The 24,587-nt window shown below is 42.2% G+C and overlaps 1 protein-coding gene across 4 annotated transcripts in view; it reads right to left on the bottom strand.

The window, feature by feature from the left end:
• Positions 1-24,587, bottom strand: part of LOC128648915 (E1A-binding protein p400) — a 459,430-nt gene that overhangs the window by 277,362 nt on the left and 157,481 nt on the right. For all 4 annotated transcript variants that reach the window (XM_053701869.1, XM_053701871.1, XM_053701873.1 and 1 more), the window contains 7 exons: positions 20,781-21,022; positions 19,806-19,979; positions 19,233-19,280; positions 18,924-19,051; positions 18,598-18,654; positions 9,090-9,168; positions 8,780-8,995 (listed from right to left, as the gene is read on the bottom strand). In XM_053701869.1, the coding sequence (XP_053557844.1) occupies positions 8,780-8,995; positions 9,090-9,168; positions 18,598-18,654; positions 18,924-19,051; positions 19,233-19,280; positions 19,806-19,979; positions 20,781-21,022 (944 nt within the window). The remainder of the gene's footprint in view (positions 1-8,779; positions 8,996-9,089; positions 9,169-18,597; positions 18,655-18,923; positions 19,052-19,232; positions 19,281-19,805; positions 19,980-20,780; positions 21,023-24,587) is intronic.

Raw genomic sequence — 24,587 nt, 5'->3', positions numbered from 1 at the left:
AAAAAAATTCTTCTGCTGTGTAGGACCCCCCCTTAGCCCCCAACCTCCCTGATCCCCCCAAAACAGCTCTTTAACACCCCCCCTCTGCCTTATTGTGCGCCATATTGGGTACTGGCTGCTGGCTGCCAGTACCCAGTTTGAAATAAGACTGTATTTTTATTTTAGATTTGCTTTATTTCTGTAGTGTAGCTGCCCCCCCTCAACATCCAACACCCCACCCTCTCCCAGATCCCTTAATTTTAAAATCCCACCCTCCCCAGTCCTCTCTCCCACCCTCAGATCTACAGCATATTGATGCTGTTTGTAGGGATCTCGCACACGCGCGCGCACCAGCACAAGATCCCTCCTCTAGAGTGGCTCTCTCTGCATCGGATGGCTAAAAACAGTTATTGCAGGATGCCTCAATATCGAGGCATCACTGCAATAACATGAAAGCGGCTGGAAGCGATCAGGATCGCTTCCACCGCTTTCAAAGACCAACAACGTATGGGGTACGTCCTTGCTCGTTAACTGCATTTTTTTGCAGGACGTACCCCATATGTCGTTGGTCGTTAAGGGGTTAAAGGACCTAAGATCCAATTTCTTCAGAGCACATTCTCTGCCTACCACCTTTCAGTAGACAAGGCAAAGAATTACTGGGGGACTAGGGGAAGTGGGAGGGATACTTAAATCTTTGGCTGGGGTGTCTTTGTCTTCTCCTGGTGGCCATGTGTTGTATATCCCAACAGTAATTAAGGATTTCGTGGACTCTCCCTGCCATTAGAAAGAAGAGGGATTAACAATCTACCTACTAATATTGCATGAGGAAACAACTTTAGGCAAAAAATTAAATGTAGTCCACAAAACAGTCTTATAAGGTAAGGAGACTCACAAGAGAGAGCGAACAATACAAAAACTCTTCTAGCAGAAGAGAAGGTTAAGGGAGACAACACTTTCCAAGAAAGTAGTCTAATGTCTAATACATGTATAGACTCAAAAGCAAGAGCCTGCCAAACCCTTGAACACTAGGTTAAAACTCCTAGAAGGAGAAATAGGCTTGATAACAGGTTTAATTTGGACCAGAGCCTGAAAAAAACAAGTAATATCAGCAAGACTAGCAATACTTCAAGAAATAAAAAAGAAAGAGCAGATATCTGCTCTGTCAGGTAAATTGGAAGATAACAAAAGGAAATTTATGCTTACCTGATAAATTTATTTCTTTTACAATATAACGAGTCCACGGATTTCCTCCATACTTATGGGATATCGCCTCCTGGTTAGCAGGAGGAGGCAAAGAGCTCCACAGCAGAGCTGCATATATATAGCTCCTCCCTTCCCTCCCACTCCAGTCATTCGACCGAAGTTAGGAAGAGAAAGGAAAAGCCGAGGAGCAGCGGTGACTGAAGTTTAACAAAACTAAAGACCTGTCTTAGAAAATGACAGGGTGGGCCGTGGACTCGTCATATCGTAAAAGAAATAAATTTATCAGGTAAGCATAAATTTCCTTTTCTTTTACAAGATATGACGAGTCCACGGATTTCATACTTACTTATGGGATACAATACCAAAGCTATAGGACATGGATGAAAAGGGAGGGACAAGACAGGAACCTAAACAGAAGGCACCACTGCATGAAGAACCTTTCTCCCAAAAACAGCCTCGGACGAGGCAAAAGTATCAAATGTGTAAAATTTTGAAAAAAAAATGAAGAAAACGACCAAGTTGCAACCTTGCAAAACTGTTCAACAGAAGCATTGTGTTTAAATGCTCATGAGGAAGCCACAGCCCTAGTAAAATGAGCCGTAATTCTTTCAGGAGGCTGCAGTCCAGCAGTCTCATATGCAAAACAGATGATACTCCTCAGCCAAAAATAAAGAAAGGGAGCCATAGCTTTCTGGCCCCTACGCCTTCCAGAAAAAAACAACAAATAATGAAGATGATTGTTGGAATTCTGTAGTCGCCTGCAATTAAAACTGCAGGGCACAGACCACATCCAAGTTATGTAATAGACTCTCCTTCTTAGAAGAAGGATTAGGACAAATGAAGGAACAATCATTTCCTGATTAATACCTTCATTGTAAACAACCTTAGAAAGGAAACCAGGTTTGGTACCTAACACCACCTTATCGGAATAAAAAATAAGGTAAAGAGAATCACATTGTGATGCTGAAGTTCAGCAACTCATCGAGCAGAAGAAATAGCCACTAAAGCAAAAAAACTTTCCAAGATAATAACGTAATATCTATGGAATCCATAAATTCAAACAGAACCCCTTGAAGAACATCAAGGACTAAATTCAAACTCCAAAGAGAAGTCATTGGTCTAAACACAGGCCTTATTCTAGTCAGAGCCTGACAAGATTGAACATCCGGAACATCTGCTAGACAATAGTGAAGAAAAATAGAGAAAGCAGAAATCTGTTCCTTTAAGGAACTTGCTGATGTTCTCCGATCCTTCTCAAAGGAAAGTTAAAATCCTAGGAATCCTAATCTTACTCCATGAGTAACCCCCCAGGATTCGCACCAATAAAGATATTTACGCCAAATCTCATGGTAAATTTTTCTGGCCACAGGCTTACGTGCCTGAATTAAGGTATCAAAGACCGAAACAGAGAACCCTTCGCTTAGATAACATCAAGCGTTCAATCTCCAAGCAATCAGCTGCAGAGAAACTAAATTTGAATGATAGAAAAGTCCCTGAATGAGAAGTTCCTGGCTCAATGGAAGCTACCACGGCGGCAGATAGGACATGTCCACTAAATCGGCATACCAAGTCCTGCGAGGCCACGCAGGAGCGACGAGAATTACCGAAACCCTCTCCTGTTTGATCCGAGCAATCACCGGGGGAGGGAGAACAAACGGTAGAAACACCTTAGCTAGGCTGAAACGACTAAGGCACTACCAAGGCATTTACCAGTTCGGCCTGAGGATCCCTGGACCCGGATCCGTATCTTGGGAGCTTGGCATTCTCCTGAGATGCCATAAAATCCAGCTCCAGTCTGCCCCATCTGAGAATCAGGGTGACAAAGGCCTCCGGATGGGGTTCCCATTTCCCCGAAAGAAAATTCTGTCTGCTCCAAAAAAATCCGCTTCCCAGTTGTCCACCCCTGGGATGTAGATTGCTGACAGATAACAAGAGTGAGCCTCCGCCCACCGAATTATCTTGGATACTCCTGTCATCGCTAAGGAACCTCTTGTTCCCTGATGATTTATGTAAACCACAATCGTGATGATGTCCGACTGAAATCGGATGAATTTGGCCGAAGTCACTTGAGACCAAGCCTGAAGCGCATTGAATATTGCTCTCAACTCCAATAGAATGGAAATAGAGAGTCCGACCGAATCCACACGCCCTGAGCCTTCAGGGAATTCCATACTGCGCCCCATCTTAATAGACTGGCGTCCGTTGTCACTATCACCCATGAAGGTCTGCGGAAGCACGTCCCCTGGACAGATGATCCGGCGACAACCACTAAAGAAGAGAGTCCCTTGTCTCCTGATCCAGATCTATCTGAGGAGACAAATATGCATAATCTCCATTCCACTGTCTGAGCATGCTCAGTTGTAGAGGACTGAGATGAAAAACAAACGGAATGATGTTCCTATCACTAACACAGGCAAAGAGAATGAATGGAGTGGGAGGGAAGGGAGGAGCTATATATATGCAGCTCTGCTGTGGAGCTCTTTGCCTCCTCCTGCTGACCAGGAGGCGATATCCCATAAGCAAGGATGAAATCCGTGGACTCGTCCTATCTTGTAAAAGAAATTATGCTTACCTGATAAATTAATTTCCTTCTGTATGAGAGTCCTCGGCATCATTCCTTACTGTTGGGAAATACTGAACCTGGCCACCACGAGGAGGCAAAGACACCCCAGCCAAAGGCTTAAATACTCCTGAAGTGAGGAAAAAAAAAAAGACACTGGGTCCCGTAGTATATCCATTAAATTTATTGGTACAGGCTTATATGCGCTTCATCTGTATGAGGAGAGTCCACAGCATCATTCCTTACTGTTGAGAAATAGTGAACCTGGCCACCACGAGGAGGCACCCCAGCCAAAGGCTTAATTATCCCCCCTACTTCCCTCACATCCCAGTCATTCTGCCAAGGGAACAAGGAACAGTAGGATAAATATCAGGGTATAATGGTGCCGGAAAAGAAAAACAAAATTTTGGTCCGCCCATCGGAGTATACGTGCGGGGTGTGTGGACTCTCCTCATACAGAAGGAAATGAAATTATCAGGTAAGTAAAATTTATGTTTTCCTTCTTAATAGGAGGAGAGTCCACGGCATCAATCCTTACTGTTGGGAAAACTATACCCAAGTTCTAGAGGACACTGAATGATAATGGGAGGGGTAAAAGAAAAGGCGGACCCTAATCTGAGGAAACCACAGCCTGCAAAACCTTTCTCCCAAAAGCAGCTTCAGCCGAAGCAAAAACGTCAAATTTGTAGAATTTTGAAAAAGTATGTAAGGAGGACCAGGTAGCCGCCTTACAAATCTGATCTATAGAGGCATCGTTCCTAAAGGCCCAAGAGGAAGCCACCACTCTAGTGGAATGAGCCGTAATCCTCTGAGGAGGTCTAAGTCCAATTGACTCGTAAAAACAGAATTTATGCTTACCTGATAAATTACTTTCTCCAACGGTGTGTCCGGTCCACGGCGTCATCCATAACTTGTGGGAATATTCTCTTCCCCAACAGGAAATGGCAAAGAGCACAGCAAAAGCTGTCCATATAGCCCCTCCCAGGCTCCGCCCCCCCAGTCATTCGACCGACGGTTAGGAGAAAAAAAGGAGAAACTATAGGGTGCCGTGGTGACTGTAGTGTATAGAGAAAGACATTTTTCAAACCTGATTAAAAAACCAGGGCGGGCCGTGGACCGGACACACCATTGGAGAAAGTAATTTATTAGGTAAGCATAAATTCTGTTTTCTCCAACATTGGTGTGTCCGGTCCACGGCGTCATCCATAACTTGTGGGAACCAATACCAAAGCTTTAGGACACGGATGAAGGGAGGGAGCAAATCAGGTTACCTAAACAGAAGGCACCACGGCTTGCAAAACCTTTCTCCCAAAAATAGCCTCCGAAGAAGCATAAGTATCAAATTTGTAGAATTTGGCAAAAGTGTGCAGAGAAGACCAAGTCGCTGCCTTACATATCTAATCAACAGAAGCCTCTTTCTTGATGGCCCATGTGGAAGCCACAGCCCTAGTAGAGTGAGCTGTGATTCGTTCAGGAGGCTGCCGTCCGGCAGCCTCATAAGCCAATCGGATGATGCTTTTCAGCCAGAAAGAAAGAGAGGTAGCAGTAGCTTTTTGTCCTCTCCTCTTACCAGAATAAACGACAAACAAAGAAGAAGTTTGTCTGAAATCCTTTGTTGCTTCTAAATAGAACTTTAAAGCACGGACTACATCTAAATTGTGTAGTAAACGTTCCTTCTTTGAAACTGGATTCGGACACAAAGAAGGAACAACTATTTCCTGGTTAATATTCTTGTTGGAAACAACTTTTGGAAGAAAACCAGGCTTGGTACGCAAAACAACCTTATCTGAATGGAACACCAGATAGGGTGGATCACACTGCAAAGCAGATAATTCAGAAACTCTTCTAGCAGAAGAAATAGCAACCAAAAACAGAACTTTCCAAGATAGTAACTTGATATCTATGGAATGTAAGGGTTCAAACGGAACCCCTTGAAGAACTGAAAGAACTAAATTTAGACTCCAGGGAGGAGTCAAGGGTCTGTAAACAGGCTTTATTCTGACCAAAGCCTGTACAAAAGCTTGTACATCTGGCACAGCTGCCAGTCGTTTGTGTAACAAGACAGATAAAGCAGAAATCTGTCCTTTTAGAGAACTCGCTGACAATCCCTTATCCAAACCTTCTTGGAGAAAGGAGAGGATCTTAGGAATTTTAATCTTACTCCAGGAGAATCCCTTGGATTGACACCAACAGATATATCTTTTCCATATTTTATGGTAAATCTTTCTAGTCACAGGTTTTCTGGCTTGGACCAGAGTATCTATCACTGAATCTGAAAACCCACGCTTGGATAAAATCAAACGTTCAATTTCCAAGCAGTCAGCTGCAGAGAAACTAGATTTGGATGTTCGAATGGACCTTGTATTAGAAGATCCTGTCTCAAAGGTAGCTTCCATGGTGGAGCTGATGACATATTCACCAGGTCTGCATACCAAGTCCTGCGCGGCCACGCAGGAGCTATCAGAATAACCGAGGCCTTCTCCTGTTTGATCCTGGCTACAAGCCTGGGAAGGAGAGGGAACGGTGGAAACGCATAAGCTAGGTTGAACGACCAAGGCGCCACTAATGTATCCACTAGAGTCGCCTTGGGATCCCTGGATCTGGACCCGTAGCAAGGAACCTTGAAGTTCTGACGAGACGCCATCAGATCCATGTCTGGAATGCCCCATAATTGAGTCAACTGGGCAAACACCTCCGGGTGAAGTTCCCACTCCCCCGGATGGAAAGTCTGACGACTCAGATAATCCGCCTCCCAGTTGTCTACTCCTGGGATGTGGATTGCAGATAGGTGGCAGGAGTGATCCTCTGCCCATTTGATGATTTTGGATACCTCTCTCATCGCCAAGGAACTCCTTGTTCCCCCCTGATGGTGGATGTAAGCTACAGTCGTCATGTTGTCTGACTGGAATCTTATGAATCCGGCCTTCGCTAGTTAAGGCCAAGCCCGGAGAGCATTGAATATCGCTCTCAGTTCCAGGATGTTGATCGGGAGAAGAGACTCTTCCCGAGACCATAAACACCACATACTCTTCACCATCTCCGTGGAGATGCTACTTGTTCAGAGTGGCAAAGAGAATGACTGGGGGGGCGGAGCCTGGGAGGGGCTATATGGACAGCTTTTGCTGTGCTCTTTGCCATTTCCTGTTGGGGAAGAGAATATTCCCACAAGTTATGGATGACGCCGTGGACCGGACACACCAATGTTGGAGAAATAAGCGTATAACACTCCTCAACCAAAAAGATAAGGAAGTCGAAGAGTCCTTCAGACCCTTACGCTTCCCAGAGTAGATAACAAATCCTTAGTAGTTTGAAGATAAAACTTCAAAGCTTGAACATCCAGATTATGAAGTAATTTTTCCTTCGAAGAAGAAGGATTAGGACACAAGGAAGGAACCACAGTCTCCTGATTGATGTTACGAACAGACACCACCATAGGAAGAAAACCCAAGCCGGTACATAGGACAGCCTTATCAGTGTGGAACACTAGATAGGGAGGCTCACATTGCAAGGCAGTCATTTCAAAAACTCGGCGTGCCGACGCAATGGCCTATAGAAAAAGAACCTTCCAGGACAACAATTCAACGTTAACCGAATGCATGGGCATGCATGGGCTCACATGGAGCCAGTTGCAAAAACTTAAGAACAAGATTCAAACTCCAAGGTGGAGCGTTAGATCTAAGCACAGGTCTGATCCTGATCACAGCCTTAATGAAGGATTGCATGTCAGAAAGCTCTGCAAGCCTCTTGTGCAGCAAACCAGAAAGGGCCGAAATCTGTCCCCTCAGGGAACTGGCAGAAAGGCCCTTCTCCAGACCCTCCTGGAGAAAGGAAGGAATCCTGGCAGTCTTGACCTTATGCCAGGCGAAACCACGCTCTTCACACCAGAACAAGTAAGCTCTCCACACCTTATGGTAGATGCTACGAATAACAGGCTAATGAGCCTGAATGAGAGTGTCAGCAACCCTCTCAGAGAAACCTCTCGGGGCTAAGACTAAGCGTTCAATCACCATGCAGTCAGCTTCAGAGAAACTAGATTTTGATGAACAAAATGACGCTGTTCCAGCAGATCCCTGCAACAAGGTAATCTCCATGGAGGAGATTAGGACATCCCCACCAGGTCCGCGAACCACATCCTTCATGGCCACGATGGAGCAATCAGTATCACTGATGCTTGCTCCTGCTTGATGCGGGCCACTACATGAGGGAGAAGTGGTAATGGCAGAAAAATGTAAATTAGATTGAACCTCCAAGGCACAGCTAAAGCATCCATTAGCTCCGCCTGAGGATCCCTGGACCGCGACCCATATCTGGGTAGCTTGGAATTGAGATCTATCTCCGGCGTCCCCCCAGCTGTGATGAAAGGCAAAGAATGACTGGGATATGAGGGAAGTAGAGGGAGTATTTGCCTTCCCCTGGTGGCCAGGTTCAGTATTACCCAACAGTAAGGAATGATGCCATAGACTCTCCTCATATTAAGAAGGAAAAATCCTTATCTGAACCATCCTGTAAAAACTGAAGAAACAGATGGGATTCTAAAAGAATGTCAGAAAAATGATGATCTATACATCATTGTAAGTTTCATAAACCATACCCCAAATTCATTCCTGTGACAAGCACTGTACTCAGAGTAACATGGCTTCAACATAGACAGAAAGCGAATGCACATCTTCATGCTTCAATCACCTCTAACTGAGACAAAGTAAAGACTAAGATATGTGTGAGTTGGGAGGGGTTTTATAGGGCTCTTGGGGTTTAGGAAACTTTACCTCCTCCTAGTGGTAGGAATATAATTCCCATATGTAATGGACTGTGGACTCTTGCCACCTACTGTATATGAAAGAAAAAAAGTCCACATCATTAAGATTACTCTATATGCTGGCACATGTGAAATCAATTATGTATGTAATACTAAAAATAATAAAAATAGAACCTTGTAAAAGGATATTGAAGCAATGTTTTTTTAAAATCCAGGATATTCAAATTACTTACAATAACAATTAAGGAGTATTTAAAAATATACATATGATCCTTACTTACCAACAGTGTTGGGCTGGAGATGGAAGCTGTGCCAGTAGCAGGTCCCTTGGTGACTTGCTGCTGAACCACCACTTGTGGTTGTGAAGCTCCCGGAGTCTGGGGTTGAGCCTGTGCTGGTTGCACTGTTGCTAATGGTGTGGGCTGCTGACCGTTCTGTTGGGGCTGCTGTGTTAAGGGGCTAGACTGCTGCTGAGCCCTAGCCTGTTCCACCAAAGCCTTTGTAATAAGACAATAGACACTTTCAACATTTAGAGTTATCAATGGGGGAAACTTTTATACAGATATGGACAGAAAAGCAGATACTACTGACCTTCTTCTCTTTAGCTATGCGATCTGCACGCAACAAGGCCACTTGAATTGGGGGCAGTGGTTTGTCGTAATTAATACCACTGCAAAAGAAAAAGAAAAAAACAAAATTTATGCTTACCTGATAAATTCCTTTCTCCTGTAGTGTGGTCAGTCCACGGGTCATCATTACTTCTGGGATATTAACTCCTCCCCAACAGGAAGTGCAAGAGGATTCACCCAGCAGAGCTGCTATATAGCTCCTCCCCTCTACGTCACACCCAGTCATTCGACCAAGAACCAACGAGAAAGGAGAAGCCAAAGGGTGCAGTGGTGACTGGAGTATAATTTAAATTTTTTTATAGACCTGCCATAAAAAACAGGGCGGGCCGTGGACTGACCACACTACAGGAGAAAGGAATTTATCAGGTAAGCATAAATTTTGTTTTCTCCTGTTAAGTGTGGTCAGTCCACGGGTCATCATTACTTCTGGGATACCAATACCAAAGCTAAAGTACACAGATGACGGGAGGGACAGGCAGGCTCTTTATACGGAAGGAACCACTGCCTGAAGAACCTTTCTCCCAAAAACAGCCTCCGAAGAAGCAAAAGTGTCAAATTTGTAAAATTTAAAAAAAAGTATGAAGAGAAGACCAAGTTGCAGCCTTGCAAATCTGTTCAACAGAAGCCTCATTCTTAAAGGCCCAAGTGGAAGCCACAGCTCTAGTAGAATGTGCTGTAATTCTTTCAGGAGGCTGCTGTCCAGCAGTCTCATAGGCTAACCGTATTATGCTACGAAGCCAAAAAGAGAGAGAGGTAGCCGAAGCTTTTTGACCTCTCCTCTGACCAGAATAAACGACAAACAGGGAAGACGTTTGTCGAAAATCCTTAGTTGCCTGTAGATAAAATTTCAGGGCACGGACTACATCTAGATTGTGTAGCAGACGTTCCTTCTTCGAAGAAGGATTAGGACACAAAGATGGAACCACAATCTCTTGATTGATATTCCTGTTAGTGACCACCTTAGGTAGGAACCCAGGTTTAGTACGCAGAACTACCTTGTCTGAATGAAAAATCAGATAAGGAGAATCACAATGTAAGGCAGATAACTCAGAGACTCTTCGAGCCGAGGAAATCGCCATTAAAAACAGAACTTTCCAAGATAACAGCTTGATATCAATGGAATGAAGGGGTTCAAACGGAACACCCTGTAAAACATTAAGAACTAAGTTCAAACTCCATGGTGGAGCAACAGTTTTAAACACAGGCTTGATCCTAGCTAAAGCCTGACAAAAAGCTTGAACGTCCGGAACATCTGACAGACGTTTGTGTAAAAGAATGGACAGAGCTGAAATCTGTCCCTTTAAGGAACTAGCAGATAAACCCTTTTCTAAACCTTCTTGTAGAAAAGACAATATCCTCGGAATCCTAACCTTACTCCATGAGTAACTCTTGGATTCGCACCAATATAAGTATTTGCGCCATATCTTATGGTAAATCTTTCTGGTAACAGGCTTCCTAGCCTGTATTAAGGTATCAATAACTGACTCAGAAAAACCACGTTTTGATAAAATCAAGCGTTCAATTTCCAAGCAGTCAGCTTCAGAGAAATTAGATTTTGATGTTTGAAGGGACCCTGGATCAGAAGGTCCTGTTTCAGAGGTAGAGACCAAGGTGGACAGGATGACATGTCCACTAGATCTGCATACCAAGTCCTGCGTGGCCATGCAGGCGCTATTAGAATCACTGATGCTCTCTTCTGTTTGATTCTGGCAATCAATCGAGGAAGCATCGGGAAGGGTGGAAACACATAAGCCATCCCGAAGGTCCAAGGTGCTGTCAAAGCATCTATCAGAACCGCTCCCGGATCCCTGGATCTGGACCCGTAACGAGGAAGCTTGGCGTTCTGTCGAGACGCCATGAGATCTATCTCTGGTTTGCCCCAACGTCGAAGTATTTGGGCAAAGACCTCCAGATGAAGTTCCCACTCCCCCGGATGAAAAGTCTGACGACTTAGGAAATCCGCCTCCCAGTTCTCCACTCCCGGGATGTGGATTGCTGACAGGTGGCAAGAGTGAGACTCTGCCCAGCGAATTATCTTTGATACTTCCATCATTGCTAGGGAACTTCTTGTCCCTCCCCGATGGTTGATGTAAGCTACAGTCGTGATTTTGTCCGACTGAAACCTGATGAACCCCCGAGTTGTTAACTGGGGCCAAGCCAGAAGGGCATTGAGAACTGCTCTCAATTCCAGAATGTTTATTGGTAGGAGACTCTCCTCCTGATTCCATTGTCCCTGAGCCTTCAGAGAATTCCAGACAGCGCCCCAACCTAGTAGGCTGGCGTCTGTTGTTACAATTGTCCAGTCCGGCCTGCTGAATGGCATCCCCCTGGACAGATGTGGCCGAGAAAGCCACCATAGAAGAGAATTTCTGGTCTCTTGATCCAGATTCAGAGTAGGGGACAAGTCTGAGTAATCCCCATTCCACTGACTTAGCATGCACAATTGCAGCGGTCTGAGATGTAGGCGTGCAAAGGGTATTATGTCCATTGTCGCTACCATTAAGCCGATCACCTCCATGCATTGAGCTACTGACGGGTGTTGAATGGAATGAAGGACACGGCATGCATTTTGAAGCTTTGTTAACCTGTCTTCTGTCAGGTAAATCTTCATTTCTACAGAATCTATAAGAGTCCCCAAGAAGGGAACTCTTGTGAGTGGAAAGAGAGAACTCTTCTTTTCGTTCACCTTCCATCCATGCGACCTTAGAAATGCCAGTACTAACTCTGTATGAGACTTGGCAGTTTGAAAGCTTGAAGCTTGTATCAGAATGTCGTCTAGGTACGGAGCTACCGAAATTCCTCGCGGTCTTAGTACCGCCAGAAGAGCACCCAGAACCTTCGTGAAGATTCTTGGAGCCGTAGCCAATCCGAATGGAAGAGCTACAAACTGGTAATGCCTGTCTAGGAAGGCAAACCTTAGATACCGGTAATGATCTTTGTGAATCGGTATGTGAAGGTAAGCATCCTTTAAATCCACTGTGGTCATGTACTGACCCTTTTGGATCATGGGTAAGATTGTCCGAATAGTTTCCATTTTGAACGATGGAACTCTTAGGAATTTGTTTAGGATTTTTAAATCCAGGATTGGCCTGAAAGTTCCCTCTTTTTTGGGAACCACAAACAGATTTGAGTAAAACCCTTGTCCTTGTTCCGACCGCGGAACCGGATGGATCACTCTCATTAGTAAAAGATCTTGTACACAGCGTAGAAACGCCTCTTTCTTTATTTGGTTTGTTGACAACCTTGACAGATGAAATCTCCCTTTTGGGGGAGAGGATTTGAAGTCCAGAAGGTATCCCTGAGATATGATCTCTAACGCCCAGGGATCCTGGACATCTCTTGCCCAAGCCTGGGCGAAGAGAGAAAGTCTGCCCCCCACTAGATCCGTTCCCGGATCGGGGGCCCTCAATTCATGCTGTCTTAGGGGCAGCAGCAGGTTTCCTGGCCTGCTTGCCCTTGTTCCAGGACTGGTTAGGTCTCCAGCCTTGTCTGTAGCGAGCAACAGCTCCTTCCTGTTTTGGTGCAGAGGAAGTTGATGCTGCTCCTGCTTTGAAATTCCGAAAGGAACGAAAATTAGACTGTCTAGCCTTAGGTTTGGCTTTGTCTTGAGGCAGGGCATGGCCCTTACCTCCTGTAATGTCAGCGATAATTTCTTTCAACCCGGGCCCGAATAAGGTCTGCCCTTTGAAAGGTATGTTAAGTAATTTAGATTTAGAAGTAACGTCAGCTGACCAGGATTTTAGCCACAGTGCTCTGCGTGCCTGAATGGCGAATCCGGAATTCTTAGCCGTAAGTTTAGTTAAATGTACTACGGCATCCGAAATAAATGAATTAGCTAGCTTAAGTGTCTTAAGCTTGTTTGAAATCTCATCTATAGTTATTGAGTCAAGAGTCTCTTCCAGGGACTCGGACCAAAAAGCGGCCGCGGCCGTGACAGACGCAATACATGCAAGGGGTTGCAATATAAAACCTTGTTGAACAAACATTTTCTTAAGGTAACCCTCTAATTTTTTATCCATTGGATCTGAAAAGGCACAGCTATCCTCCACCGGGATAGTGGTACGCTTAGCCAGAGTAGAGACCGCTCCCTCCACCTTAGGGACCGTCTGCCATAAGTCCCGTGTGGTGGCGTCTATTGGAAACATTTTTCTAAACACAGGAGGGGGGGAAAAGGGTACACCGGGCCTATCCCACTCCTTAGCAATTATCTCTGTAAGCCTCTTAGGTATAGGAAATACGTCAGTACTTGCCGGTACCGCATAGTATCTATCCAGCCTACATAACTTCTCTGGGATTGCAACGGTGTTACAATCATTTAGAGCTGCTAAAACCTCCCCTAACAGTACAGGGAGGTTTTCGAGTTTAAACTTAAAATTAGAAATGTCTGAATCCATTCTATTGGGATCAGAACCGTCACCTGCTGATTGAAGCTCTCCGTCCTCATGTTCAGCATACTGTGACGCAGTATCAGACATGGCCCTATTATCAACAGCGCACTCTGTTCTCACCCCAGAGTGATCACGCTTACCTCTTAGTTCTGGTAATTTAGCCAAAACTTCAGTCATAACATTAGCCATATCCTGTAATGTGATTTGTAATGGCCGCCCTGATGTACTCGGCGCTACAATATCACGCACCTCCCGAGCGGGAGATGCAGGTACTGACACGTGAGGCGAGTTAGTCGGCATAACTCTCCCCTCGTTGTTTGGTGAAATATGTTAAATTTGTACAGATTGACTTTTATTTAAAGTAGCATCAATGCAATTAGTACATAAATTTCTATTGGGCTCCACTTTGGCTTTAGCACATATAGCACAGAGATATTCCTCTGAGTCAGACATGTTTAACACACTAGCAATTAAACTAGCAACTTGGAAATACTTTTCAAAGTAATTTACAATAATATGAAAACGTACTGTGCCTTTAAGAAGCACAGAAAAAGGTTATGACAGTTGAGAACAAACATCAATCTTTTACGGTAAATACACAATTTTAGCAAAGTATTGCCCCCATTAGCAATGGATAACTAACCCTGATAGCAGAAAAAAAGTACAGAAATAAACGTTTTTTATCACAGTCAGCTACAACCTCACAGCTCTGCTGTGAGTGATTACCTCCCTCAAAATAAGTTTTGAAGACCCCTGAGCTCTGTAGAGACGAACCGGATCATGCAGGGAAGACAAGAGACTTCTGACTGAATTTTTTGAGGCGTAGCAAAAGCGCCAAAATAAGCCCCTCCCCCTCACACACAACAGTGAGGGAGATCAGTAAACTGTCTTAAATTAAATAAAACGACTGCCAAGTGGAAAAAAACAGTGCTCAAAACATTTTTTCACCCAGTACCTCAGAAAATTAAACGATTTAACATGCCAGCAAAAACGTTTAACATCAAATAAATGAAATGACATTAGAAAGCCTGTTGCTAGTCACTGCAAATTAGGCTAAAGTCTTATGCATACAGTATTATCCCAGTGAAGTGCCATTCCCCAGAATACTGAAGTGTAAAATATACATACATGACAGCCTGATACCAGTTGCTACTACTGCATTTAAGGCTGTTAGATTACATTAAATCGGTATGGCAGAATTTTCTCAGTCAAATTCCATTGTCAGAAAATAATATGCTGCTACATACCTCTTTGCAGATTAACCTGCCCGCTGTCCCCTGATCTGAAGTTTACCTCTCCTCAGATGGCCGAGAACAGCAATATGATCTTAACTACGCCGGCTAAAATCATACAAAAAACTCAGGTAGATTCTTCTTCAAACTCTACCAGAGAAGGAACAACACACTCCGGTGCTGTTATAAAATAACAAACTTTTGATTGAAGGTATAAAACTAAGTATAATCACCACAGTCCTCTCACACATCCTATCTATTAGTTGGGTGCAAGAGAATGACTGGGTGTGACGTAGAGGGGAGGAGCTATATAGCAGCTCTGCTGGGTGAATCCTCTTGCACTTCCTGTTGGGGAGGAGTTAATATCCCAGAAGTAATGATGACCCGTGGACTGACCACACTTAACAGGAGAAAAAATAGTTCATTGCAAACACCCACAAAACAATGCATTCTTGTAAAAAAACAAAAGTAGTCTCTAAGGTTATGGTACAAGACACTTAAAGGGACAATATACACTAGATTTTTCTTTGCATACATGTTTTGTAGATGATCCATTTATATAGCCCATCTGGGTGCGTTTTTGTAAACTATAGTTTTGCTTATTTTTAAATAACATTGTGTTGATTTTCAGACTCATAACCAAGCCCCAAAGTTTTAGATGTATACAGAATTCAGACTGCTTCTGTTTGTATAATGGGTCTTTTCATATGCAGGGGAAGGGGGAGGTTCTGCTATCAGCCCCTTTCAGTGGGTGTCCCAGGCTTATCTCATTACCAGTGTAAAATTGGGAGCTTCTAAGTAAAGTTTTTATTAGTTTATTATTAGTTTTTATTTGTGGTAACAGAATAATACATAGAAAGGAATACAAAATATGAGGCATATAAAAGTCAATTACCGTGAACATTGGTTGGAAAAACATCGCTATGGTTACATCTCAACACTGAGTATTTGAATGGTGTGCGATTTAATAACAGAGAAAGAATACAGGCACTTGAAATCCTATGCTGCCTGTTATATACAAGGGTGTATACTGAAAAACCATGTATGTAGCAACAAAAGAGGATACCACAATATTTTATACTTTTTACAACTGGTTTGATATAAGAGTCTCATTCTCAATTATATTGTGTTAATATACAGTGTCATTTATAATTGTCTCATGTTCAAAAGATTGGCCACCTGTCTTGTATAAGAGGGGTGGTGTCTAGATTATGGGTTAGGGATTATGCACTGAATATATCAGAATGATTAAGGAGAAACATAATATATAAGTGAATATAACTATGAGAGCTATGTAAAAGTTATAGATTGGGGGGGGGGGGGGGGAATCAGCAGTCAAAAGCCGCTCTAGATAAAAGGGGAAGGGGAAGAAGGTGGAGGCGGAGGTTGGAGCAGTGTGTCCTGAGAAAGGCAAGGGGGGGTGAGCCCTTGTTAGAAATATGCTTTAACTGGAGGAGAGGGAATGAAAAAGATAATTAATATGATGGGGGATGGATGAATAGAATAATTAGGGTGGGGGATGGATGAATAGAATAATTAGGGTGGAGAATGTTCTAATAGGAGTCTAGACCTGAAAGTATCTGAATACTCTGGGTGATGACTCATATAGTAAATATCAAATAGGAGAAATATATAAAATGGGGGCTTGCTAGGTTGAGCCATGGGCTATGCTGGGGGGGGGGGGGGGTGACAGGTAGGGTGGGTGCTAATATATTGTGGTATATGCGGTTCTGGTAATATAGATAATCTGCAACTGTGTAGGTGACTGAATGCGAGAGAACACCCATTGATAATAAGATACTATCTCCTTGGCTTTAAGAGTACGACAATCAACCGCTCAACTGGGGCAGGCTGCGGTAAACATTATTGTGGAGTGGATAATGACTAATGCCATATGGTGGGTGAGTTTAGTCAGAAACGGAGGCGGTATACCCAACACCTCATAGGGGATTAAGGGTTACATTATCAATTAGGCTCCAAGCGAACAATGTAGAATGCAGTAGTGAGTGGAACATAGAGTATTAGGCTACTATGTTCACAGCTCTTTGGGATGTCGTAGGGTGCCTACTGCCAAATAATGTGTGCCATGGGCTTATCTTGTACCGGTTCTAATGAGCCTGGAGGCTAAAGAGTGACTGCGTTCTCGGGTCTTCTGGTCTATCTATACCCTTTAGGGATGACCTAATGATTTATGTCTAACAATTAGAAACGGACTCATCCCTGAGTGCTTGTAGTGAGCATCTGAGGTATGAACTGCTAAAGTAAACCATCCAACAGACCATTGCGATAATCTCTATGAGGTATTAGGCTCAAATAATGAAGTGAGACAACAGATGCCTCTGTAGATATCCCCAAAGGGTAGTTACAGGGGTAAGAAACGCATATCAGGATGCAAACAAATTACACATGAACCCTCTTATAGCGTATATCGACAACCATAACTAACACTAAATATGAAAAGTAGTAAAACTATTATACGCACTGGACCCCAGTTTTTAGAGTATGTACGTTAGGACAACTTATAATATTAAACAATGTTCATAAAGTCAAATGCGTGTAGGCTTATTATTTCACCAATGAATGTGTTCGCATCTAGCCTATGCCTGACCCGATTAAGACTGCCAGTCTGTGAGATAAGTCCTGCTCCTCATCTGTGTTGAAACAGATAGCTAAGGGAAAGTCACAGAGAGACTCCAGTGCGGAACAGCCCCAGAGAATGCATAGTCTGATCTCCTCCAGTCTGTAGAGTTGCTCATAGGCCATGTGGAACCTCAATTGCCCCGAACCCCCCACCCGGGGTTCAGCCGCATCCCCCGACCGGGTGATCCAAGGCAGCAAGATGAGTACTGACTCCCCAGCAGGCGTCGAAATGAGGACGAGAGGCTGATTAGATGTCGGGTAATTCACAGCAGGAGGCCGCATTGGATCAGGTATCAGCGTAGCGGTTGTCTTCCTAAGAATTAGTGTGTCTGTGACGGGATCTGGCTGGGAAGCTAAAGGGTGCGTTTCAGAGCTGTGTTCGGGATATCCTCTCCATTTGACCGCACTCAACGGGACCACAGAGCGGGGTTATGCTAGTATTGGAAGAGTCCTCTGTTGGAACCATGATATCGGACTCCAATACTGAAGGTTGTCGAGCCTTTTCTTCTGTATAGGTCCCTTTGACGGCATTCATCAGGCCAGTGAAGCCAATATGTTTCTGTGGAACTCCTCCATCTTGTTATCTACAGGTGGTAATTAGTTGGGCCCACTATAATCGGGGGGGGGGGGTTGAGAATGAAATCGCAGGCCGTCTGCTTACCCGACTCGGTGTACTGTATAAATCTCAATATAATACAGGTCTCTAAGGGTTAAACTTTGGTGGGAAATGTGGTTTGAAGCCTTCTTGGATTCGGCATGTAACAGTTGCTTATAGTGAGTCGTCGCGTGGGATGTTACAACTCCGTGAGAGGATGACAGCCTATTATCGTTACTTGGTTATTTCAGGTCCTGAGAGCTTTTATGCAAAAATCTGGGTATAATCCGGATCAGCAGAAGTAGTGGTAGAGCGCTATAGATATAATGCAAAACCAGATCAATATCCCATGAAATCTTAATAGTTAGTAAATTGGTTCCAGGAGCTTCATAAAATGTGACTGTTCACATTTTAAGTACGTTTTTAAAAGGTTTTACACTGGATTTTTATATCCATATCTGTGCATATTATTCTTTATAGTAGTGTCTATTACATGCAGTTAAATGAAAATTGGTGTATATGGTCCCTTTAAGGCAGCACAAACTGGCACAAATATGCCTAAGAGTAAACTAATGTTAAAATGTCTTTTTAGAATTTTCTACAGTTTGTCCTTACCTTTCTGACAGAACTGAAGCATGTTTGGGGTTCTTCTGGAAGGGGTTCATTCCCAGCCTGAAACAATCATTAAGTTATATTTATTTATGCATTTAAAATGCCCTCATACACACATCAGATAACAGAGGGATAACAGTTTACTTAAAGGAACGAGGTGCATGGAGATATAAAGTACCCTCTTCAATTGATGTTTTAGGACAGTGAGACATACAGATCCCTCTCTTCTATTGATGTTTTAGGAAACAGATTTACTTAAGCTACACATTTACATTACAACAAAAAAAAAAATACATAAATGAATAAATACAAATAACAGATTCACTCACAGAGGTTTGCTGGGTGGGCTTCGTTTCCCAGCAGTCATTTTCATCAGTTCAAAGCGAGCGGTAAAGAGCTGGATGTGTGACATTCCCTCATCTTGAGCATAGATTTGGCTGGTCCTGAGAGGCTTATTCTTTAGAGGGATAAAATATTCATTAAATCAACATACAGAAATGACAGCCTTTCAGTTTTTGAAGTAATGAATATATAGATCACATTATCAAATTATCATGTAACCAAATACTGACAGATGACAAACAAATGTATAGAAATAAGAACATGCTGTGCACATGCATTTAGACAGCTCAACACACCTTAAACAGACTTTCAGTCTTCTTCTTTGGGCTGACATCATAAAGCAACTGCAAATGGAAACAATATGCCAGTGATTTAGCATTGCTCTAAGTGATTAAATAAATGCAGTTTTTAAGTATAATAATAACATAATGCAGATTGGAGAACTTTTCTCTGGCTTATTTTTCTGTAGTGCTTCCTGATGTGGTGCTGCCCATGTCATTTTAACACTTGCAGACATGGCTTGTTCTGTATTTGATTATCTCAATGTTAGACAACTAACAAGATTCAAGATAGAGCATGCAATTTTAAGCAACTTTCTAATTTACTCATATTAACAATTTTTCTTCGTTTATCTCGCTATCTTTATTTGAAAAAGTCTATACTCGGGACAATACGATATATATGTGTGTAATTCATTTACATATCTGTTAGAAGGGAAGGTCTAAATAATATTGTACTATATTTTCTTTAAAAAAAAACATTAAGTAAACAAATTAAACAAATCGTATGGATACCTAGCTATATACAACTAAGCTTATTTATGTAAGTGAAATTTCAACAGCTTTACATTTAATATGCACAAAACTCACCTTTCCTTCCTCTCTTGGAATGATAACATTTTCATACCGACTGCGGCACTGTTTGGATGACCTGTAAATACGGCTGCATGAGTTCACAACGTCACTCACAAGATCCCAGTTGGGAGTGTGAGCTGGGGATACGATTGCAAGGTTGAGTGGAAGCTCAAGGAGTTGTTTTACAGCCTGCAGAAAAAAAACATTTGACAAATTGTAAAATAAAAATTTAAAGGGACAGTAAAGTCATACTTAGTCATGATTTATACAATTTTAAACAACTATACAATTTACTTATATTAATTAATTTGCATCCCTTTCTTGTTATCCTTTGCTGAAATGTTTATCTAGGAAAGCTCTGGGGCAGCAAAGAACCTAGGTTCTAGCTGCTGATTGGTTCTGAGGAAGCTGTGAAAACCTTGAAACGTCACGCAGTAAAGTTTGGTGAATTTATAAATACAGAGAGTGCATTCTTTTCATTTATTTATATTATTCCTGATGCACCCTGGTATGAATATTTTCAAAGGTTTGTGAGAGTGCTGCAATTCTCAATATATATATATATATATATATATATATATATATATATATATATATATATATATATATATATATATATATATATATATATATATATATATATATATATATACACACACACACACACACACACACACACACACCAATGTGTTCAGTTAGAAACCAGTAGTGCATTGCTGCTCCAACAAATGATACCAAGAGAATGAAGCAAATTTGATAATAGAAATAAACTGGAAAGTTGTTTAAAATTATTTGTTCTACCTAAATCATGAAAGAAAAACTCTGGGTTTCATGCCCCTTTAAGTGAGATTTTTTACAGTTAATAGCTATACTTTTAGTATTAACAAGTAATGTCTACACTGTACACACTGAAAGAAAAGAAACGGTGAGGAAAAAAATGATATTTTATCTATTTAGCACACTTTTAATGTCATTGTTCTGTTTGTTTACCTGCAGCAGAGCCCAGTCTTCACTGATCAACCACTCTGGGTTTTCTGGACCGGTCTCCATGACTGGTTTGATCAGAGTTGGCAGGGGTTTGGCAAACTGAGTTTGATGTTTCAGGAGAATGTTCTTCTTCTGTTCTTTGCCCTCTTTACGCACTTTTATTGGGTTTGGAGCCTGTCTATCAAAGAGTGAGCGAGGAGGGACCACTGACTCTCCATGGCGCTGCTTCTTCTTCCGGCCTGCAGCTTTAATAGTCAAAATTTCGTCCAATGAGATCAAAGTTTATCTATGAAACACATCTACAGTGCATAATGCACCACTTTTCTTTTAAAATGTCTAAATCACATAAATCATGCTAGAATCAAAATAACTGAGGCGAGAAACACTACAATACATAGTACTGAGTAATAAGGGAACATGTAGACAAGCATTCTATTTGCACTCCTTTTTTTTGTTAGAAGGCAGCTCAATAACTGGATTACTAGTATTTTACAAGGCATGTGCCCTAAGGTCCGAAAATTCATGCTTAATTAGACCAGCTGGAGCAGCTGTCGGGAGAGAAAGGAGCATGAATGGGCTGATATGCTGCTCATATTTTTTTATTTAATGTATATCAATAACCTGATAATTATACGTGTTTTATTAAATTCTAGCATAAAGCACCATGTCAGTTTTGTTCCGATTTCTGTTTCTTGAACATAGCTCAAATAGACGTCTCAAATAGATGTTTTAATATCCAAAAACAGGAAGAAAAAAAACTAAGGGGTTTAAGCAGCACAATACAAGAACCAATATTCTACAGCAGTAATTCCTCTCCTAGGTTTACGGACATTCTGGAGACCCACAACCCTTAGCTGAGGAAGATGCATAGAATTAGGATAGAGGGTAAAAAAAAAAAAAAAAAGTATCATTCTTTGACCACATAAACTCATGAGGCTAGATTACAAGTGGCATGCTAAAATGATTGCACCCACGTTGAAAAAAATGCTTACCTTATAAATTCCTTTATTTCATGGTGACGAGAGTCCAGGAGCCTTGATATGTGGGATTGAATTCCCACCACTCTGAGGAGGCAAAGATACTCCAAACACCAAAAGCTTTTTAACCCCTCCACCTCCCTGTATAGCCGAGCAGGAAAATGTAAACATAAAGGTAGTAGAGGCAAAGCAGGATAAGAAGAATAGCAAATAAATACTACCATCAAATAATACAATTAAACTGTGTGGGGTCTCATGGACTTTCACCACCATGAAAGAAAGGAATTTATCAGATAAATTATGTTTTCTTTCATAAAGTGGTGAGAGTCCACAAGCCTTGATGTGTGGGAATACCCAAACTGTTGAGTACACAAAAAAAAGGCAGTTCTTATTTGCCCAACGCTGCAGCCTAAAGGATTTTTCTGTAAAAAAAAAAAAAATCACCCTGAGGCAGCAAAAACATTACAAAATTATAAAATTTTGTGAACGTATGTAATGAGGACCAAGTCACAGCTTTGCAAATCTGTCCCACAAGAAGTAGCTACCGATTTAGTGGAATGGGTTGTAATACGTTTATGGGGCGATTCCCCGCCACCAAGTGAGCTTTGTGACCAAGAAGATAATGTAACAGTAGTAGCCTTTTGTCCTTTACGACAAACAGAAAAACGTATCAACAAACTTGGACTTTGTCTAAAATCCTTAGTCGCCTGTAAATAATATTTAAGGGCCCTAACCACATCTAGATTGTGAAGGAGTCTCTCCTTAGAATTCGCAGGATTAGGACACAAAGAAGGAACTACAATTTCCTGATTTATTTTGCCTTAGAAACAACCTTTGGTAAAAAACTCTTATTCTGTTTGTAAAACCACCTTGTCCTTGTGGAAAATGAGAAAGGGGGATTCACAAGATAAAGCAGACAACTCTGAAACTCTCCTAGCTGAAGAAATCGCTAAGAGAAAAACTTTCCAAGACAAAAATTGAATGTCAATATCATGCATGGGCTCAAAGGGATTAGCCTGAAAAACAGAAAGGACCAAATTCAAATTCCATAGTGGAGAAATTGGTTTTACAACAGGTCCTAACCAAGGCCTGTACAAAGGTTTGAAAATCAGGTAACCTGGCTATCTTTCTGTGAAATAAAACAGAAAGAGCAGAAATCTGACCTTTTAAGGGGCTAGCTGACAAACCCTTATCAAACCCATCTTGAAGAAACTGTAGGATTCTGGGAATTCTAAAAGAATGCCAACGAAAACCATGATCCTTGTACCAAGAAAAAGAAATCTTCCAGATCTTGGGATAAATTTTTATAGTTACAGGTTTCCTAGCCTGCAGAAGAATATTATATAAAGCATCAGAAAGTCCACTGTGCTTAAACTTATTCGTTCAACTCCGACGCAGTCAAATTTAGACATAGTGGAGCTTGGTAAAATAGAGAACCTTGAGACAATAGGTCATGGCGTTGTGGAACGGGCCAAAGAAGATAGCTGAACATTTGAATCAGATCTGCATACCAGGCCCTGATAAACCAGGCTGAAGCAATCAGAATGACTGAGACATTCTTTTGCTTGATCCGAGACACAATTCTTAGTAGGACGACAAAAATGGAGGGAAAATATAAGCTAAGCGAAATGACCACAGACTCACCAGAGCATCTATCAGTTCAGCTCTTGGATCCCTGGATCATGAACAGGTTTTGGGAAGTATGAAATTGAGGTGGAAGACCATCAGATCACTACCTGTAAACAAGTTCTTTGAAAAAGTCCTGATTGAGGGACCACTTCCCTGTGTGCAGAGACAACTGAGATATCAGCTTCCCTATTTTTGACCACTGGAATGTGGATCGTTGACAAAGTGCAAGGATTTTGCAGTGCCCAAGACAAGATCTGAGAAACTTCTTTTAATGCCAAATGATTTGAGTCCCTCCCTGATGATTGATCTACGACACAGCCGTGACGTTGTCTGACAAACACATTATTACCCTCTTGTTTCAGGAGGGGCCACAACTGGAGAGTTTGAAAAATCGCTCTGAGCTCCAAGATGTTGATTGGCAACCTTGCCTCCTGAGGAGACCAAAACTCCTTGCGCTATCCGTGGTCACATCACCCAGGAATATCTCCAGAAGCACGCACCATGAGATAGATACTCCTGAAAAAATACTACGAGAGAGAGTCTCTTGTCGACTGATATAGATCTATCCTTTGAGACAGATCCGAATGTTCTCCATTTTATGGAAAAAAGCAAAAAGGAATGAGTCGTACCATTAAACTAATTCCCTCCTATATCGAATCACTGAAAAGTGAAAGAAAATCAGCTGCATCTAGATCCAAACTCCCAACCTACTGGTTGTAAAAGGGCTAAGCTATCTACAGGACAACTAGAGCTTGCTGTTGGCTGGACAGTAGAGAGAGGAAAAGGAATACATCCTTGAATATCTGACCTCTGTTAGAAATCTTCTCTAGATACAGAGTCTATAAAAATCCCCAAATAAACCACCAATGAAAATGGAACACTTCTCCGCTCAAGTTCTCACATAGCAAGCCTTAAGTTACCTTATACCATAAGGCCTCACGCTTATTATGTTTAACCCTGGTAACACACAGGTGCAATTCATAAACAAACAGAGTCCTTGCTAAGGCTTTAGTGTAATAAGTCAGAACCCTGAAAGAAAAACTAAGCGCAATTGAAGATTAACTCCTTCCTGTCCTGAAGGAGATTAGACCCGTCTCCATATCACATGCTAACTAGTGCCTGCTCTAGAAGACAAAGGGCACTTACCTGCTCATCCAGCTGTCCGGCAGGACGACAGCTCACCCGGCATGAGAGGAAGCCACTC

This window comes from Bombina bombina, chromosome 2 (assembly GCF_027579735.1).
Source record: "Bombina bombina isolate aBomBom1 chromosome 2, aBomBom1.pri, whole genome shotgun sequence".
Classification (NCBI taxonomy): Eukaryota; Metazoa; Chordata; class Amphibia; order Anura; family Bombinatoridae; genus Bombina; species Bombina bombina.
Note: the sequence above shows the minus strand (reverse complement) of the source record. Positions and strands in the feature narration are given on the sequence as shown.